Below are 20,984 nucleotides of genomic sequence, written 5' to 3' on the forward strand. Positions count from 1 at the left end.
CATTGTATGTGTATACAATACTTGATAACCTTCGTGGGTGTACAAATATCTGTTCAATATCCTGCTTTCACTTATTTTAGGTATGCTGTACCTACAAGCAGAATTGCTGAGTCAAATAGCGGTTCTATTTTTTTTTTTTTTTTTGAGGCACATACTGTCTTCCAGTTTGACAAATGTCTACCCAAGTCCTTTTTCTATTTTTAAATTGTATTGTTTTTGTTTTTGCTGTTCATTTAGGATTTCTCTATATATCCTGAATATTAATCTCTTAAGAGGTATGTAATTTGCAAATATTTTTCTCCCACTTTCTTGTTGCCTATTCACTCTGTTACATTTTAAAATTTAAGTATAAATGATATATTATATTATATTAGTTTCAGATGTAAAATATAGTGATTTAACATTTACATAACTTACATTGTGATCATCTCACTAAATCTAGTAAGAATCTGTCACTCTGAAAAATTTTCAGAGTGCTATTGACTATATTCCCCTTCACCTTTTTAACCTGTACTCCACCAGCCTCCCCTCTGTTTCTATGAGTCTGTGTTTGTTTTTATTTAGTGTCCATGTATCAGTGGAACCACATATGGAATATTTCCTTCTCTGTCTCACTTATAATACTTTGTAGTTCAACCCATGTTTCCCCAAATGCCAAGATTTCATTCTATTTTATTCCTGAGTAATGTTCCATTGCATACATGGACCTTATCTTCTTTATCCATGGATTCCTAGGTTGCTTCCATATCTTGGTTATTATAAATAATGCAGCAATGAACATAGGGATCCAAATATGTTTTCAAATTAATATTTTTGTATTATTTAGATGAATACACAGAAGTGGTATTGCTACATTGAATAGAAGCTCTATTTTTATTTTTTTTAGGAATCTCCACTTTTTTTAGAGTTTATGCCATTTTCAAGTCCCACCAACAGTGCACAAAGGTTCCTCTTTTTCTTTTCTTTTTTTTTGTGACTGAGAAAATAACTTTAGTTGGTTGGGGCGGGGGTAGGTAGCCAGCTCAGAACTTCTGGAACTGCTTTTTGGTGCCGGCGGTCTTGGTGACCTTGAGCACGTCAAAGAGCACAATCTTGCTCAGGGGCCGGCACTCACCCACAATGTCGCCGATCTGGACGTCTCTGAAGCAGGGCGACAGGTGCACTGACATGTTCTTGTGGCGCTTCGCGAAGCGGTTGTACTTACGGATGTAGTGGAGGCAGTTTTGGCGGATAACAATGGACCTCTGCATCTTCATCTTGGTCACCACGCCGGACAATATGTGCCCTCGGATGGAGACATTACCGGTAAAGGGGCATTTCTTGTCAATGTAGGTGCCCTCAATTGCCTCCTTGGGCGTCTTGAACCGCAGGCCTGTTCTTGTAGTATGGAGGGAGGTTCTCTTTGCCAGTTTCTCCCAGCAGGATCCTCTTGTTCTGGAAGTTGGTGGGCTGCTTCTGGTAGGCTCGCTCCATCTGAATGTCTGCCATCTTCCCAGCCTCTTGAAAAGAAGCGGTTCCTCTGTTTCAGCATCCTCTCCAAAATTTGTTGAGAGAGAGAGAGTGGAAGAGAAAGAGGGGGAGACAAGAGAGAGGACCCTAACCAGGGACTGAAATTGCAACCTGGGTGTATGCCCTAACTGGAAATTGAACCACACCTTTTTGGTCTATGGGATGGATAATGCTCCAACCAGGCCCCTACCACCCTCTCCATTTCTGGATCAGATTGTTTATTTGTGTGTTTGTTTATTTTTGTTATTGAACTGTATGGTGCATTATATATTTTGGATGTTAAGCCTGTATCAGATATGTCATTTGTGAGTACATTCTCCCATTCAGTAAGCTGTCTTTTTGTTGTTACTGTTGTTGTTAACCTAAGGATATTTTTCCATTGATTTTTAGAGAGAGGAAGGTAGGGAGAGACACACAGAGAAACACTGATGTGAGAGAGACATATCCAGCGATTGCCTCCAGCACAAGCTCCCAGGACCCTTCCTTCAGTCTGAAGGCCATAGTTGATGCTCTGAACCAAACAGGCTATGGCTATCCTTTGTTCTGTTTTGTTGATAGTTTTCTTTGCTGTGCAGAAGACTTTTAATTTGACAAAGTCCCATTTTCTGTTTTTGCTTTTGTTTCCTTTGCTTGAGGGGGAATAGCTGAAAAGATATTACTAAGAATGATGTCAAAGACCTTATTTCCTGTGTTTTCTAGCAGGAATTTTATGAAATTTGATCGTAATTACATTTAAGTCTTGAGTCCATTTTGAGCTTGTTTTTGTATATAATGTAGGAGAGTGGTCTTTTTTCATTTTTGCATGTTACCTGTCCAGTTTTTGAAAATTACTTGCAGAGGAGAATGTTTTACTCCATTATATATTCTGGCCTTTTTTTGTTATAGATTAGCTAGAGGATTGATGCATGAATTTGTACACGGGTGGGGTCCAGCTGGCCCAGCTCTGATCAGGGTCATTCAGGGTGGGCTGGCAGGGGTGACGGGACATGGGAGATTGACTGGCCATCCCCACCCCTGAATGGGCCTGTTGGCCTGTTGCAGTGCATGTCATAAGGACCGGTCATTCTGGTTGTTCTGGGCGCTTGGCTTTTATATATATACTAGAGGCCCAGTGCACAAAAATTTGTGCACTCGGGGGGAGAGGGGGTCCCTCAGCCCTGCCTGTGCCCTCTCGCAGTCTGGGACCCCTCAGGAGATAATGACCTGCTGGCTTAGGCCTGCTCCCAGGTGGCAGAGGGCAGGCCCAATCCCTAGGTGCAGCCCCTGGTCGGGCTCAGAGCAGGGCCGATTGGGGAGTTGGGGCGCCGCCCTGTCATGCACAGAGCAGGGCGGATGGGGAGGTTGCGATGCCACCCCTAGTCACGCTCAGAGTAAGGCTGATTGAGGGGTTGGGGCACTGCCCCCTGTCACACTCAAGGCAGGGTCAATAGGGAAGTTGCGGCGCCACCCCCTGCCACGCACAGAGCAGGGCCGATCAGGGGGTTGGGGCGCTGCCCCCTGCCATGCACAGAGCAGGGCCCATCAGGGGTGTTGGGGCTCCGTACCCTGTCACACACAGAGCAGGGCCCATCAGGGGTTTGGGGAGCTCCCCCTTGTCATGCACAGAGCAGGGTCAATCAGGGGTTTTGGGAGCTCCCCCCTGTCATGCACAGCACATCTCCCACTGGGGATGTGCCCGCAACCCAGGTACATGCCCTTGACCGGAATCGAACCTGGGACCCCTCAGTCCGCAGGCTGACGCTCTGTCCACTGAGCCAAACCAGTTTCGGCTGTTGTTTTTTTTTTTTTTTTTTTTTAATTCCAAGATCACCCCAAACTCTTTAACACTAAGGAACCAACTGGAGGCATCCAGATGTGCAAAGAAAAGAAAACTTTTGTAAGACATGCTCTTTTACATAGAAAATATAAACAATCAGGAACAAACACACATTTGCAAAACTGCCATAAGAAACATTAACACACAAAATTTACTGGTATTTTTATATATTAGAAATGAATAATTCAAAAATTAAATTATGGAAACATTCTATTCACTATAGTATCAAAAAGAATAAAACAAATATTAATAAATTTAACCAAAAAAGTGCAGTACCTGTACAAAAAACTGAAAAATATTGTTGAATTTTTAAAAGACCTGAATAAAAAAATGGAAAGACTTCTATGTTTTGCTTTGCTTTCTCCAAAATGCACAAGGTGATCCTAAAATTCATGTGGGAATTACACAGAGCCCAGAAAACCAAATCAATTTTGGAAACAATTTCTCAAGATTACATGACAATACTTCTCACAGACAATGTAAATAAATGGAATAAAATTTAGACCTCAGAAATAAACATTTACAATTTGGTCAGTTGATTTTCTACAAGTTGTGTCAAAACCACTGAATGGGGGAGAATGGTGCTAAGATAATTGGTCATCAAGTAAAATAATAAAGTTAAATTCTGCCATATAGCATACACAAAAAATAATTCAAATAGTTTAAGGTTATAAAGGGAAAAAAAACACCTAAAACTACAAAATGTTTGGGACAAAACATACCATAAATCATCACATCCATGGGCAATGTTTTCTAACATGCAACGTCAAAAGTCCAAGTGCAAAATAATATAAATTGAATTTCATCAATATCAAAAAAGTTAACTCACAAAATGGGAGAAAGTATTTGCAAACCATATCTGATATGGATCTTGTATCCAGAATTTATAAAGAACATCTATATCTCAACAATAAAAGCTTAAATTTAAAAAGGGCAGATGTGAAATTGGAATCCTTATATGTTGCTGGTGGGAATATATAATTGTGCAGTGCTGTGGAAAACACCTGTTGGTTCCTCAGTTAAAGAGAATTATCATATGATCTGACAATTTTATTGATGGTATATACTCAAATATTTGTGCACAAATGTTCATGGCAGCACTACTCACAAACACAAAATAGAGAAACAATCCAAATGTTCATCTCCAGAGGAATAAATAGAGAATGTGGTAAATCCAATAAATGCAGTTCTATGGAGCCATAAAAAGAAATAAGAATTGATTGCTGGTACAATCTTGAAATCATTGTAATAAGTGAAAGAAACCACACACAAAGGACCACATATGTCATGTAAATTTATAGAGAGGAGACAGATTGATAATTGCCAATCAATGAGGTGAAGGGAGAATGTGGAGTAATTTGGGGAAGGGGAGTCGGGGAGGATATAAGTATTCTGGAATTTTATAGTAACTAGAAGCCTGGTAAATAAAATTTGTACACGGGGGAGGAGGGGTGTCTCTCACCCAGCCTGCACTTTCTCTAATCTGGGACCCCTCAGGGGATGTTCAACTGCCCATTAGGCCTGATCCTGGTGGGATCGAGCCTAAACAGGCAGTCAGGCCTCCCTCTCACAGTCCAGGACTGCTGGCTCCCAACTGCTCACCTGCCTACCTGCCTAATTGCACCTAACTGCTTTAGCCTGCCAGCCTGACCACCCCTAACCACTCCCCTGCCAGCCTAATAGACACCTAACTACTCCCCTGCCAGCCCTATTGCCCCAAACTGCCCTCCCCTACTGGCCTGGTTGCTCCTAACTATCCTTACCTGCAAGCTGGTCACCCCCAACTTCTCAAGCCTGCTCAACCTGGTCACCCTTAACTGCCCTTCCTTGCCAGCCTGGTTGCCCCTAAGTGACCTCCCTTGCCCGCCTGGTCGCCCCGAACTGCCTTCCCCTGCAGGCCTGGTTGCCCCAAACTGTCCTCCCGTTCAGGCCTGGTCCCTCCCAACTGCCCTTTCCTGCAGGCCTGGTTGCCCCTAACTGCGCTACCCTGCTGGTCCAGTGACATCTAACTGCGCAACCCTGCTGGTCCAGTGACACCTAACTACGCTACCCTGCAGGCCTGGTTGCCCTAACTGCCCTCCCCTGCCAGCCTGATTTCCCCCGCAGGCCCAGTTGTCTCTGTCTTCCCCTGCAGGCCTGGTTGCCCCCAACTGCCCTCCTCTGCTGGCCTGGTCCCTCCCAACTGCCCTCCCCTGCTGGCCTGATCATCCCTAACTGCCCTCCCCTGCTGGCCTGGTTGCCCCCAACTGCCTTCCCCTGCAGGCCTGGTCCCCCCCAACTGTCCTTCCCTTCAGGCCTGGTTTCCTCCAACTGCCCTCCCTTGCAGGCGTGGTCTCTCCCAACTTTCCTCTCCTGCTGGCCTCTCCCCAGCCCCCCAAATGCCCTCCCGTGTTGGTCAGGGTCCCTCCCCTATGGTCCTCTCCTACAGTCCTGGTTCCCCCAACTGCCCTCTCCTGCTCCTCTGATCACCCACAACTGCCCTCCCCTGCTGGCCATCTTGTGGCGGCCATTTTATGTCCACATAGGGGCGGCCTTCTTGTGTGTTGGTGTGATGGTCAATTTGCATATTACTCATTTATTAGATAGCTGATGATGGCTTCTTAAAACCATGGTTACAATTAAAGTGGTGATATTTTCCCTTTTGTTCTTTTTAAATTAAATTCTGGGTTAACACTGGTAAATGAAATTGTATAGGTTTCAGGGGTATAATTCTATAACACATCCTGTGTATATTGCATTCTGTGTTTCCCACCCAAATGATATCTTCAGTCACCTTATATTTGACCCCTTTTACCATTTACTACCCTTTACTCCTCTCTCTGGTAACTACACACTGTTGTGTCTGTGATTTTTTAGCTAGTTTGGCTCAGTGGATGTTGGTCCAGGGACTGAAGGGTCCTGGGTTTTATTCCAGTTAAGGAGTCAATCCCTAGCCCCAGTCTGGGTGTGCAGGAGCAACCAGTGAATATGTCTCTCTCACATCAATGTTTCTCTCCCTCTGTCTCTCCCCATCCCTTTCACTCTCTCTAAAAATCAATGGAATAATATCCTTGTGTGAGGATTAAAAAATAATAATATTAAAAAGAAACATTCTTCAGAACCCTAATACCAACAACAAAAACAAAGAAAAAAAATAAACCTGGAAACTGTTAGACAGACATGAGGAGAGCCAGAAAGATGGGCCAGGTACAGAAACTTACAAGGCAGAAGGCCCCAGATTCCTAATAAGTGGTAAAACTTGGAAAATAAGAACCTTGCCCTCAGGGTAACCTATCCTCCCCTATCATATCACTGGTCAGGAGGTTTAGTCCCTCTGAATTCTTCCTTCTTAAAAATAACCTTTAGGTCTCAGTTGTATTTCAGCTCCAGGCCCAGAAAACCAGACAAATGACACTATGGCTGCCTCAGGACCAGCTACTGTGAATAATAACCCCTTTCCCTGGTGTCAACCAGTCAGTGGAGAACCAGGACTCTCAAAGAGCACATCTAAGAAGCTGATAAATATTCTATTAAGACCTCCCCTAGGACCTCCCCTAAGATTTACACCTGCAAGAAAGAGGTAAACTAAGAAAGGATCCAATCCACACTCTCCCTCCAAAGCGTGCAATAGTGCCATTCCCTTCCCTCTCTCCTTCCCCTACCTCAGTGATGGTGAACTTTTTGAGCTTGGCGTGTCAGCATTTTGAAAAACCCTAACTTAACTCTGGTGCCATGTCACATATAAAATTTTTTTGATATTTCCAACCACAGTAAAACAAAGATTTATATTTTTGATATTTATTTTATATATTTGAATGCTATTTAATAAAAAAAAAATGAGTTCGCATGTCAGAGGTGACATAGGTGTCATAGATTTGCCATCACTGCCCTACCTTAGATATCTCCTAACCTCTAAGAGGTCCCAGGGACTTGAAACTATAACCAGACAATCAATGGGTCTATGCTGCCTGTCACTACTTGAGCCAATTAAGCAGAGACAGGTTTGAAACATAAGCTTTTATTCCAATCCTGCCAACAGCATAGGAGAGCAGCAGGTGATCCACAGAAATCTTCTCTACATGCCACCATAAGCTGACTGCTTATATTGGTAGATGTACAAAGGATTACTTGGGGAAACAGGCAAAAAGGTATGCCAAATGAACAGTTTACAGGTAAGCAGAGGGCTGGGGATCTTTAAAGGGTTTAGTGATATGCAAAGAGGGCAAGGGTCTTCAAAGATCTGGCTGCTCTGGTTTCTGCAGCAAAGTTGTTAATCTTTTCCATGATAATAGGCAACTCCAAATGGGGCGGATGGTCTGCACTTCCAGGTGAACTCTCAGGTACTCAATGCAGCTGCCAGCCAAGTTAGAATGTGCCTTCTTTAACAAGAATAAAACAATCATGGATAATAGAGCATGATTAATATTTCTTACAATTCTAGCTGGTTCCCCAACATTCTATTTCTGCCCCTATCACTATCAAAACCAGGGGAGCAATGGGCAGTCGCAGCTCCTCTGAGGCTAACCCCTTGAGCCTGTGTCCAAGGCCTCCCTTTTTCTGACTTGTCAGTGAATTAAGGTAGCCCAACTGAGACTTCCCTGTTGCTTCTTCTATGCCCTTCCTTGTTTCACTGGCCTAAGTACATTTTTGCTGCCATTATGGACCTCAACCCCTTGACTCAGTGCTGTGAAGCCCTTCCCTTAAGAATATGCCATCCATAAAAAAAATCAGTTTTTCTTTACTCATCGTCTGAGATGGCTATTTAGCCTGCCCTAGCACCATGAACTTTAACTTTTCAGAAAGCAAATTTGTTATAAACCTAAGAAAGGAAACATGGTGGAGACAATAGAATCGTTTCAACTAGTAGGAAGCCTGAAGTAATTGTGGATCACTGTATTTGAATGATGGGTGGGTTAGCCAAAAATCTCAGTGATCTCTGTCTTATGCTGTAATTCTGGAGGGGTAAACGATATTGAGGATTCTGGAGTAGGGGCAGAGCTCTAGACAGGTATCCAGCAGGAAAACTGAAGTTCTAAAAGCCAGTATTCTGCTTTTTGCGAAGTAAGACCCCTTTGCCCCAAATGATTCGGGCTGAGAACGGCATGTAACCGAACAGGAACAGAAACACAACATTATTTTTCTCACCTGACCCTGATCTCTCGTTATCCCAAATATTGGAATATTTCCAAAATTCTTCTAGTTACTTTTAATCACTGGGGTACATAATCCCCTTGAAAACTACAAGTCCCAGCAGGCTGCACGCGTAGCAGGGCGGGTTTTCTTTTTAGAATTTACAATTGCTCTCTATCCCGATCTTAGACTCAGAGCTAGGGTCGCGCGGGTTGCTGGGACTTGCAGTGCCTTCCATATTGTTTATCTCGGTCTGCGCAGACTCGCTTGCTCTCTCTTTGCCCTTTGGCCTATAAATCCAGCCCACTGTCATTTGCTCCCCACTCCTATCTCACTGTAAGGCATAGCGGGCCAAACCTCCGGTCACGTGGGTAGCCTGCGGCGCAGTCATTGGTCTCTGGATTTCGGAAGTTTAGGAGCTCCACTGGCTGCTAGGCTGCTAGCCCGTTTGTAGGGCTTGGTGTACTTCCGTAACGTTTGCGCGAGGCAGGTAAAAGGGCGCGCATGGGGAATAGGCGGCAGCTCTGAGGAGATCTTTGAAACCGGAAAGAATCGGACTACAACCAAGCCAGTAGCCGGTAAGTTCGGGAAATGTCCTGGTTGCCCCTGGGCGCCAGGGTATATCGAGTGAATTGAGTTGCTTGTCACACTATCCCTAGCCACCAGACGAACTTACGGCTTTTTTTCCTGCAACGGTGACGACATCGGCAACAGGTGTGTGTGGCGTTGTATCGGAATAAACGGAGTGGAGGGAAATTCTTGGATTTTAGAACTCTCAGCTGAGTAATGGAGATGAGAATATAGCCCACACTGAGAGATAAAGGGAATGTGGCGGGGGGAGTGCATTTGTGACACCACGTGCGACAAACGACACAGGGTTTCCCCACGGTCCTAGGACTCCCGTTGTCCGTTCTCCCACGCCACACTGTCCAGGTGCCTTCGGTTGTAGGCGCCGCAGTGAGGACTTGCCCTTGGGTTTTGGCAGGTGGCTGGACGCTCAGAGAGGTGAGCTCCTGCAGGCAAGCCCAGGTTGTTGCGCAGTTAAGTAATGGCGGTGTGCCCCCGTTTTTTGGTCTTTTGCTGTCCACCAAATCGCGGACTGGTTGGACACCGAGTAGGAGAAGTTAGGGTCATTTGTTTCCTGAACTTGTGGCTCTTGGCAGAATCTACATGTGGCCAAACGATGCGGAGGTGATTTCGGAGGACCTCGATCTAGCAAAATCGGTGAGCACCATAGTCTTTGTAATAACTATCTCATTTTGTGTGGATGTGGTGTGGTGTGTGGGTCTTTCTTTCTTTGGGGTGTGCTTCAGCCTTTTCCCACCTGGCCTTTCGTCTCTCATTCTGGAAATCTCGCTCGAATATTCCACTTGTCTTTTACTTACTTCTCTTTGAATACAAGAATGTTCAGACCTTCATAATGGTAGACTCCACTTGTTCTGGGGTTAGTGCTTAGAATTCTAAAAATATCTAGCGACTGAGCCATAGGTTTTCACACCTTGGAGTGATAAATTGCAGGGAAAGAACATTTCATTTGAAAATATTGGAACCTTCACTCCTGAAATTGTAAAATAATATTCTAATAGGTCTAATGAACTTCAAAAGATCCAGTATTTACAGGTTTGAAAAAGAAGCTGGGGATGGAACATGTTCTAGGGCAGAAATTTTCAATCTTTTTCACCTCATTAGTACATATTAATTACTAGAATTCTGCAGCACACTAAAAAATATATTTGTTGCCAATCTTCTAATTATATTACCTATAATTTTTATTCATTCTCACTGGACGGCTATTGTTTTGGCTGTTGTCATTTTTAAATTTAACAATCTAAGGAAAAAGAAATCAGTGCCCATCTTGCATGTTTTGAAAATTATTGAGGCACACCAGTTGAAAATCTCTGCTATACCTAATAGTTTAAATTGCCACTTTGGGTAATGATTTTGTAGGATCTTCCCAAGGGACAACTCTGATTAAAAAGAAACCAAAACACTGGAATTTGGAACATAAGTTCCTATTTATACTACTTAGGATGAGAATAGAAAATTGTTAAATTAGCAAGAAAGATTTAATCAATAAGCATTTAAACCTTTTCTGGTTAATAGCTGGATAAACCTACTTGTGTTTCTGTTGTCTCATTTTGTGTACTCATTTTCTCATTTCTTTGCTTCATTCTTTTCTGGGAATCTACTTTTAGTTCCTTCCCTCATTTAACTGACTATAGCTTGAGATTGAAATATTTCATTAAATCTTACTTTTTCAATTTTCACTTTAAAAAGTTGAGAAAATATCTTCTATCAGTAAAATCAAAATCACTCGTACATAAGTTCTTTTTTTTTTTTTTTTAATGTTGTTGCTTTTTAAAAAAAAAAGTATTTTATTGATTTTTTACAGAGAGGAAGGGAGAGAAATAGAGAGCTAGAAACATCGATCAGCTGCCTCCTGCACACTCCCTACTGGGGATGTGCCCGCAACCAAGGTACATGCCCTTGACTGGAATCGAACCCGGGACCCCTCAGTCCGCAGGCTGACGCTCTATCCACTGAGCCAAACCGGTTTCTGCCATAAGTTCTTTATGATCATTAATTTTTAAAATTTCTTCTGGGTCACTGACTTGAAACAATATTTTTTAACCTCTGCTCTTTTTTTAGGAATCAGAAATAATGTATAATTGTAGTTATTTTTTAAAATATTGAGGAAATTAAAAGGAAAATAACTCATCACTCTTTAGGAGATGGCTTTTATTGGGTTTTGTTATTTTAGAATAGCTTATTTTTTCCATGATTTCTGTTCATTTTTCCTTCTGCATTTTGCAGTTTTGATGGTAGGTATATATACATTTATAGTCATGTATTTTTTCATTGATGATTCTTTGACAGTTTAATGCATTTTGTCTCGTAATAATTTTTTGCTTTCAAGACTGTTTTGTGCAATTGTAGGATTGCCACTGTACTTTTTTTTTTTTAAATACTTATCCAAGGATATGCTATCACTGATTTCAGAGACAGAGAGAAACGTTGATCCATTGCCTCCCATATGCACCCCACGGGAATTGATCCTACAATGTAGGTATGTGCGATGATTAGGAAAAACACACACACACACACACACAGACACACACACACAGTGTTTTGCTCAGCATAATACTCTCCAGGTCCAAATCTTAGCTATTGTAAATTGTACAGGATGACTCTAATGAGCCACATGAGCCTGGGCACAAAGATAATTTTTAAAAAGAGTGTTCCCACCCCTTTTTACAATGCTTTTCTTTTATTATAAATTTTTATTAGTGAAAGTATTATATATGCCCCACCTTGCCACCACCTTTGACCTCTTCTGGCCTGACTCCAACCTGTGCCCACCTCAGGCCTTCACCACTCTATCATGGGTTATGCACACATGCATACAAGTTCATTGGTTGATCTCTTCCCGTCCACCCTCCCCTGTCTTCCCTCTGAGGTTCTGTTCATGCTTCTATGAATCTGGGTTTATTTTTGTTTATTAGTTTATTTGATTCATTAGATTGCACATATGAGTGAGATGATATTAATCTTTCTCTGACTTGCTAATTTTGCCCTCCATGCTATTGCAAATGGTAAGGGTTCTTTACTTTTATTGCTGTGTAGTATTCTATTGTAGTATTCTAACTTTTTTATGCACTCATCTATTGATGGGCATTTAGGCTGTTTCTAAATCTTAGCTATTGTAAAATGTGCTACTATGGACATAGAGATGTATATATCCTTTTGGATGTGTGTTTTGGGTTTCTTAGGATATATTCCTAGAAGTGGGATTACTGGGTCAAATGGGAGTTGCATTTTTAACTTTTTGAGGAAACTCCATACTGTTTTCCACAGAGGATGCACTAGTCTCACCAGCAGTGTACAAGGGTTCCCTTTTCTCCATATCCTCACCATCACTTGTCATTTGTTGGTAGTAGTCATTGTGATAGGTGTGAGATGGTACCTTATTGTGGTTTTAATTTGCATCTCTAGGATGCATAGTGACTGAACATTTTCTAATATGTCACTTTTCTGTATGTCTGCTTTGGAGAAGTGTCTATTTAGGTCCTTTGCCCATTTTTTGATTCGATTGTTTATCTTCCTTTTGTTAGGTTGTGTGAGTTCTCTGTAAATGTTGGAGATTAGGCCCTTATCAGTGATAACATTGGCAAATATGTTCTTCCATGCAGTAGACTTTCTTGTTTTGTTGATGGTTTCTTTTGCTGTACAGAAGCTTTTTATTTTCTCCTTAGTTTCCTTTGCCTTACAATGCTTTCTAATGCATCAGGAGATACCTGTGTTTCCTCTAAAACTGTGATAATGCTTGAGACTTAAGTATTAGTGCCTCTTTTGAGAGGAGCACTAAGGGGTGCTCTCTCTGCCATGGGTAGCCTGGACTGTGGGAATTCAAATAGGTGCCAGGGAATTCAAATCAGCTGCTGATACATTTACAGGCATTTGATGCTTCCAACAGAGGAAATGGAATTGTGCCCACAGAGTAAGTCCCATTGCAACTAGATCAAGCTCTTGTGTGGACTCCAGTGCCAATGCTTGCCAGTCCACCTCTTTTTCTCAGCTCAGCTGATCCCAACTAGAACACAACCCAAGGGCTCTTTCCACATAATCTCTATAACCTAGAGTTCTTACAACAGGGCTCTGTTGTTTTTTACATCCACATAGTCAGTGTGGAAACTGCCTTGAAAGAAGACATGCCAATATCCCCAGCATAAATGAAAGATATTATGCCTTTTTTCAGGTTTCCTTTGGAAAGAGGTTTCACCATTGACAAGAAAATATACTTTGTTGTTTTGGCATTTCCTCTACTCTTGAATATCCTGATTGGGCCCATTCACTTCATGGTGGACAAGGCTTCAGTCCATCGACACAGGTTAGACTTTGTCCCTTTTCTATGAACTGACTGATGGAGGGTGCTGCATTGTTCCCCTGCAACATATACCCAGGCCTTAGCACCCTGCCTGGTATGAAACACCATAGCTCAAATCCTTTCGTGTGTGTGGAAAGAAGGAGGGAGGATAGCATTGTCTACAAACTTTCCACATTCACACAAGTGTGAGAGAGAAACATCAATCTGTTGCCTCCTGTACATCCCCAATGGGGAGAGAACCTGCAACCTAGTTATGTGCCTTTGCTGGAAATTAAACTTGCAACTTTTGGTGTATGGGACAATGCTCCAACCAGCTGAGCCACCTGGCCAGGTTTATGTTTCTTTTGCTTACAGTTGTTATGGAATATCCTTTTCTCTCATTTTACTTTCAGTCTATTTATATGTAAAGTAATTCTTTTGTCAATGGCATATAATTGGATTATGGTTTAAAACATGTGTTGTTTTTGCCCCAGTGGTTTGGATAGAGCGTAGGTCTATCGACTGAAGGGTCCTGGGTTCAATTCCGGTCAAGGGCACATGTCTGGGCTCAGTCCCCAGTGTGGAATGTGCAGGAGGCAGTTGACCAATGATTCTCTCTGTTCATTGATGTTTCTATCTCTCTCTCCCTCTATGAAATTAATAAAAATACATTAAAAAATTTGTCATTCTTGGCCTTTGGATTGGAGAGTTTATCCCACTTACATTTAAAGTAATTGCTGTAAGGAAAGGATTTATTTCTGCCATTTCTTTTTTGTTTTCTTCTGTCTTTCATCTTTTTCTCATTTCCTTCATACTGCCTTCTTTTGTAATAGACTATTTTAATTCTGTTCTCATTTCTCTTTTTTATAGTGTGTAGTTATTTTTTAGTGTATTCCTGGGGGTCAATATTACAGTTGACATCTTACAATTAGCATCAAATTAGTTTCATCCTATATAATAAAAGCCTAGGTAGCAACATTACCACAAGATGGCCACACGCACAGCGGAGGCAGGGCCAGGCGGCCGCTCAGTGCAGTGAGGCCTGGTGGGTCCCACAGCTCTGTGCGGTGCGGAGGAGGCTGGTCCCAGCATCTCGGCTGCCTCATGCAGAGGTGGAGGTGGTGGGTCCCGGCAGGGTTGGGCAGTTGTGGGCCATCAGGCCGGCAGCCAAGGGCAGTTGGGGGCGATCGGGCCTGCAGGGGAGGGCATTTGGGGCAATCAGGCCAGCAGGGGAGCAGTTAAGCGTCAATCAGGACGGCAAGGGAGAGGTTAGGGGATGATCACACTGGCAAGCAGAAGCAGTTAGGGGCAATCAGGCAGGCAGGCTGGCGAGCAGTTAGGAGCCAGCGGTCTGGGATTGTGAAAGGGATGTCTGACTGCAGGCAGTTAGACATCCCCTGAGGGGTCCCAAATGGGAGAGGGTGCAGGCTGGATTGAGGAACACCCCCTCTGTGCATGAATTTTGTACACCACACCTCTAGTTACTATATAAAAGTCTGCTTGTATACAGGTCTGCTTTCTTGTTTTGTCAGAGATGAGATCTATATGCATCTCTGTGCTAATGTAGATTTATAATTATTTTTTAAAGTTGTTTTTTAAGTCATGTAGAGAAAAAAGGAGCTATATGCCAAAAATACAGTATAACTGGTTTTTATATTTATCTGTACAGTTATCTTTTTATTATTATTTTATTTGTTTATGGTTTTGAATTAATTTGGACTGTCCATTTATTTCCTTAAAATACAAGGACTCTTCTTGTATTTTTTGTATTGCGGATCTACTAGGATCTTTTATTTATCTGAGAATTTTTTTGTTCTGTTTTTTTGTTAATGCTCACCAGAGGATATTTTTTCCATTGATATTTAGAGAGTAGAAGGAAGAGAGAGAGAGAAACATAAATGTGAGAGAGACACATCAATTGATTGCTTCCTGAACATGCCCCAACAAGAGCCAGGAATCCAACCCGAGACCCTCCAGTGCTTGAGCTGATGCTCTAACCACTGAACATACTGGCCAGGGCTCTCAGGAATGTTTTAATCTCTTCATTTTGAAGGATAATCTTTGAGTTTTAATATCTTCACTTGGAGTCACAATAATCTGGCCACTCATAATAATATAAATCCCACATTCAAAAGTTGTTAAATCACATTGTTTATCCATATCTTCAGAAAAAAATCACTTATACTGTCGTGATCAACAACCTGCTTCCCTATTTATAATGGTCTGGCCCTCAAGCAACTTCAGCTCGAAATTATAGCTAATTTGCCTACAAATGTAAGGTGGTCATAATAATCTGGACACTCAGTGTATACCCCTATGCAAATAGACTGAAAGGCTGAACAACCAAACTACCAGTCACTATAATGTGCGCTGACCACTAGCGGGTGTGCGCAGAACATGGCGGGTGTCGGCCACGATGGGATGCTGAAGCAGATGAGCAGGGGCACCAGACCAAGCCGGGGCACTGGTTGCTGTCATTGGGGTGAGCTTCTGGTGGTTACTCAAAATTCTTTGCTCCCACACGCCACAGTCCTGCCTGTCGCTTGCACCTGCTGCTGTTGCCAGCCCCACTCACACCCACTGCCAACACCTGGTGCCAGCCTTGATTGCTCAGCACCATCAATGGGTGCAAGCAGCAGCTACTGGCCCTGATTGCCCCTCAGGACTTCTTCACCTCCCCCTGCTCTTGAGGGGTGATTGAGGCAGCAGTGGCCGCTTGCACCTGCTGCCATCACCAGAGCCACCACTTGTACCCGCTGCCAGCGCCCAGGACTGGTCCCAATCGTTTGGTGCCATCAGTGGTTGTGAGTGGCGGCCGCCGGCCCTGATCGCCCCTGAGAGCTTCTCCACATCCCCCTGGTCTTGAGCGACAATCGGGATAGTAGCCGCCACTCACACCTGCTGACAGTGCCAGCACCTCTCATTTGCTGCTGGCGCTGGCCCCATTCACTCCACGCCGTCAGTGGGTGTGAGTGGGACCGGTGCCAACAGCATGTGGGAATGGTGGTGCAGGGAGTGGGGCTGCCAGCAGACAGGGGACTGGAAACTGCAGCGGGTGTTGACGGGCGGGGACGTGGAAGATGGTCCGAGACCCGCCCCTGTGCTCACCGCAGCCTCGCAGCCCACAGTTCCTTTCAAGGTGCATGAGTTCGTGCACTAGGCCCCTAGTCTAATCTAATAGAAGATAAACATGCAAATTGACCGTACCTGTGCTACACCCACCAGCCATGCCCACCAGCCAATCACGAGAATATGCAAATTAACCAAAATAAGATGGCAGTGACTGTGGAGCTGGAGCATTGCCCTTGGTAATGGAGGAAGCCAAGCTTCCCCCCTGCCCTCCCGGCCCTGAGCTTCACTCAAGGCTACAAAGTTTCAATAATAGAAGTTAAATAAATCCCAGATACCTGCTTCCAGCCTGCAGCCATGGCCAGCCTGAAAACGGCCATCAGCCCCTCACCCAGGCTGGCCAGGCACCCCAGTGGGACCCCACCTTGATCCAGGACACCTTTCAGGGAAAACCAGACGGCCCACCCCAGTGCACCAGGCCTCTATCCTATATAATAAGAGGTTACTATGCAAATTGACCCTAACAGCAGAACAGCTGGGAATGACTGGTCACTATGACACACACTGACCACCAGAGGGCAGATGCTCAATGCAGGAGCTGCCCCCTATTGGTCAGTGCGCTCCCACAGGGGGAGCTCTGCTCAGCCACAAGCCAGGCTGATGGCTGCCAGTACAGCAGTGGTGGTGGGAGCCTCTCCCTCCTCCTCAGCAGCACTAAGGATGTCCAACTGCAGCTTAGGCCTGCTCCCTGCTGGCAAGTGGACATCCCCCGAGGGGTCCCAGACTGTGAGAGGGTACAGGCCGGGCTGAGGGACCCCCACCCCCGAGTGCACAAATTTTTGTGCACTGGGCCTCTAGTATGTATATAAGATCTTTAGTTAATCTCTTTCTGCTCTCCCACTACCCCCTTCCCTCTGAGATTCATCAGTCTGTTCCATGTTTCCATGCCTGTGCATTGAGCGTCTGCCCCCTGGTGGTCAGTGCACATCATAGCTACGGGTCAAATGCTTGAAAGATTGCTTAGGCATAGATAGATAGATAGATAGATAAGCCACAGGTGTTATTTTGAAATACAATCACGTGTTTTTTTAAAAGGCAAACATCATATATGATCTACTTGTGCTACCACTTCATTTTTTTAAATTATTATTATTATTGTTTATTCTCACCAAAGAATATTTTTTTCATTGATTTTTGGAGAGAGTGGAAGGGAGGGAGAGAAGGAACAAGAGAGAGAAAGATGAAGGGAGGGAGAAAAACATCCATGTGAGAGAGACACATAGATTGGTTGCCTCCCGCATGCACCCCAATTAGGGCAGGGGATTGAACCTGTAACCCAGGTAGGTAAGGTGCACTTGACCAGTAATTGAACCCTAAAACTCTGATGTGTGAGCTTACACTCTAACCATTGAGCAACATTGGATATGGCAAATATGCTACCCCTTTGGAACTTGCAAGTATAGAATCTAGTAGTATCTATATTACTACTGTGGAAATTATGAAACTAAAAAAGACTGCTTCATAATTACATGTTTTTCAAACTATCTTGCTCATTCCTGGCTTTTTCACTGTTGAAAAAAATGGGTTTTTCTCCCTCCTAAGTTTAGCATTGGTTATCCCTCTTATGTACCTCTTAATGTGTTTGTTTGTATTATAATTTACTGCATCAGTTACTCTAGTTCCTTTGACTGTAGAGAGGTAGTATTTGCAGGCACTTCTAAAATGTTATTTTACCTCCATCTTACTGTTCATGAGAATTCTGTTATTGCTCTGGAAAGAACATACTCTTTGGAAAATTAAATAGTGATAATACTTCATTTTCATATCTTTGGTTCAGGTCCTTGGACAGACTGGTTAAAATTAGCTCATTGCTGAGAATGTTTATATAGGGGCTTATAATATACTAGAGGCCCGGTGCACAAAAATTTGTGCACTGGCGAGGGAGGGGGTATCCCTCAGCCCCACTTGTGCCTCTCACAGTCTGGGACCCCTCGGGAGATAAGGACCTGCTGGCTTAGGCCCACTTCCAGGTGGCAGAGGGCAGGCAGGCCCAATCCCTAGGTGCAGCCCCTGGTTGGGCTCAGAGCAGGGCCCATTGGGGAGTTGGGGCACCGCCCCCTGACACACACAGAGCAGGGCTGATCAGGGGGTTGTGGCGCCATCCCAGTCACGCACAGAGCAGGGCCGATCATGCGGTTGGGGAGCTCCCCCCTGTCATGCACAGAGTAGGGCCGATAGGGGAATTGGGGCACCGCCCCCTGTCACACACAGAGCAGGGCCGATCAGGGGGTTAGGGCGCCGCCCCCTGTCACCCACAGAGCAGGGCCGATCAGGGGGTTGGGGCACTCCCCCCTGTAACACTCAGGGCAGGGCCGATGGGGAGGTTGCGGCTCCACCCAGTCACAACAGAGCAGGGCCGATCAGGGGGTTGGGGCGCCTTCCCGTCATGAACAGAGCAGGATGGATAGGGTGGTTGTGGCCCTGCCCCCTGTCACACACACAGAGCCGCAGGGCGATCAGGGGGTTTGGGCGCTGCCCTCTGTCAGGCTGCTCCGGGGCCAGAAGGCCTCATGGCTCCCCTGATCCCAGTGCTGGGAGGCCTCGCGGCTCTGCTGATCCCGGTGCTAGGAGGCCTCGCTGCTCTGCTGATCCTGGTGCTGGGAGGCTTCGCGGCTCCGCTTGACACAGGTGCAGTGAGGCCTCGCTGCTCCGCTGATCCTGGTGCTGGGAGGCCTCACTGCTCCGCTGATCCCAGTGCTGGCAGGCTCTGCTGATCCCGGTACCAGGAGGCCTCGTGGCTCCACTGATCCCAGTGCTGGGAGGCCTCGAAGCTCCGCTGATCCCAGGGCTGGGAGACATATTACCCTGTTACTATATAGGATAGAGGCCTGGTGCATGGGTGGGGGCTGGCTGGTTTGCCCTGAGAGGTGTCCCGGATCAGGGTGGGGTTCCCGCTTGGGTGCCTGGCCAGCCTGGATGAGGGGATGATGGCTGTTTGCAGCTGGTCGCACCCCCTTCAGGGTGGGGTTCCCCACTGGGGTGCCTGACCAGTCTGGGTGAGGGGCTGAGGGCCGTTTTCAGGCTGGCGGGTGACTGAAGCTCCCAACTTCTCCTTTCTTTCTTTCTTTTTTTTTTTTTTTATTCTGGGATTTATTTACCTTCTATGGCTGTCACTGGAACTAAGAGCCGGCTTTAGCTCTGAGGCTCGGCTCCAGCTCTGAGACCTCAGCTGCTGAAAGCAGGTATCTGCATTTGTTTGGCTTCTATAATTGAAACACTGTTGTAACTCCAGCTCAGTCAGCTGGCTGAAAGCATGGGGTTTGTTTAGCTTCTATAATTGCAACATTGTTTCTTAGACTGCAGCTCAGAGGCCAGACAGCGGCAGGCAGAGAACCTGGGCTTCCTCCATCACTGGAGCAAGCAAGCCTCCTATTTGCTTCAGCTGCCTGGCTGCCGGCCGCCATCTTGGTTGGCAGTTAATTTGCATATCGCCCTGATTAGCCAATGGGAAGCATGTCGGAGGTACAGTTAATTACCATGTTTGTCTATTATTAGATAGGATTTGTGAAAATTAAATGAGGATATGCCATATGCTATTGGGAATGATTTAATCAGAGTGAGCCAAAACATTAAAAACCCACAGTTCTCTGCTTTATATCAATTCTTTCTCACCACCTGTTTGGATTATACTAATTTGATACACCAATAACTTAACAGAAGGAGTCCTCTTTATTAGTCATAGTTGACCAAGAAGGAAGTGGTGGTGCCACTTACAGTTGTCTTACCCAACCCCAGGGTATTTTCTCTAAAGTTGGATATTTTTTCCATTGATTTCTAGAGAGGGAGGGGGGAAGAGAGAGGGGGGGCGGAGGGAAAGAGAAAGGAGGTGAAAGACGCATCGATTGGCTGCCTCACACAAGATCGATTGGCTGCCTCTCACAAGAGCCCCGGTAGGCAATCTGCAACCAAGCCCAGGCAATCTGCAACCAAGCCCAGGCAGTCTGCAACCAAGGCATGTGCCCTTGACCAGGAATTGAATCTTTGGTCTGTAGGCTGATGCTATAACCACTGAGCAAAACTGGGCAGGGCTAAACCATGTCTCTATTTCTACTGTCTCCCTATCTATATTCTTATTGCACCCAGGGCAGCAGTTCTGAAATTTTGGCATAACAAGTTATACAAATATTACTTAACTAGAGGCCCGATGCACAAAATTTATTCGAGAGTAGGCCTTCCCCCAGCTGCCCGTACCAGCTTTCCTCTGGCACCCGAGACCCAGGCTTCCCTTTCAGCCCTGGCTTTGTCCAGAAGGTCATCCAGAAGGATGTCCAGAAGGATTTCTGGTCTAATTAGCATATTACACTTTTATTATTATAGATTCCACTTAAAATTAAGCCCTGTCAGTGAACTTGTTTTAATGTGTTACGTTAAAATCCAGTGGTCTGGGATTTTTGCTTTAAGTGGATATTATACCTTTCATTCATTTTGTATTGCATTGTCATGTGGATAAGAATGATTCAGTGATTTGTGTAGATCTTCCAGATATTGTTATACAATATTAAAAAATTACATTTCTTAATATCAGTACCAGTCACATCAGAAAAGTCTTTAAGTACT

The 20,984-nt window shown here is 44.6% G+C and overlaps 1 protein-coding gene and 1 pseudogene across 7 annotated transcripts in view; one reads left to right on the forward strand and one right to left on the reverse strand.

Moving 5' to 3' along the window:
• Positions 1-1,022: 1,022 nt before the first annotated feature.
• LOC139000574 (small ribosomal subunit protein uS17-like) lies at positions 1,023-1,488 on the reverse strand (annotated as a pseudogene).
• A 7,382-nt stretch (positions 1,489-8,870) lies between these two features.
• TXLNG (taxilin gamma) overlaps positions 8,871-20,984 on the forward strand; it is a 100,417-nt gene continuing 88,303 nt past the window's right edge. For 5 of the 7 annotated variants that reach the window (XM_070402744.1, XM_070402743.1, XM_070402741.1 and 2 more), the window contains exons 1-2: positions 8,871-9,012; positions 9,598-9,658. In XM_070402744.1, the coding sequence (XP_070258845.1) occupies positions 9,605-9,658 (54 nt within the window). In that variant the 5' untranslated portion in view covers positions 8,871-9,012; positions 9,598-9,604. Of the gene's footprint in view, positions 9,013-9,043; positions 9,149-9,597; positions 9,659-20,984 lie in introns of those variants that run through there. The other 2 variants (XM_070402739.1, XM_070402740.1) reach the window with 2 other exon arrangements.

This window comes from Myotis yumanensis, unplaced genomic scaffold (genome assembly GCF_028538775.1).
Source record: "Myotis yumanensis isolate MYYU_CA2020_CCGP unplaced genomic scaffold, mMyoYum1.0.hap1 SCAF_24, whole genome shotgun sequence".
NCBI classification, from domain to species: Eukaryota; Metazoa; Chordata; class Mammalia; order Chiroptera; family Vespertilionidae; genus Myotis; species Myotis yumanensis.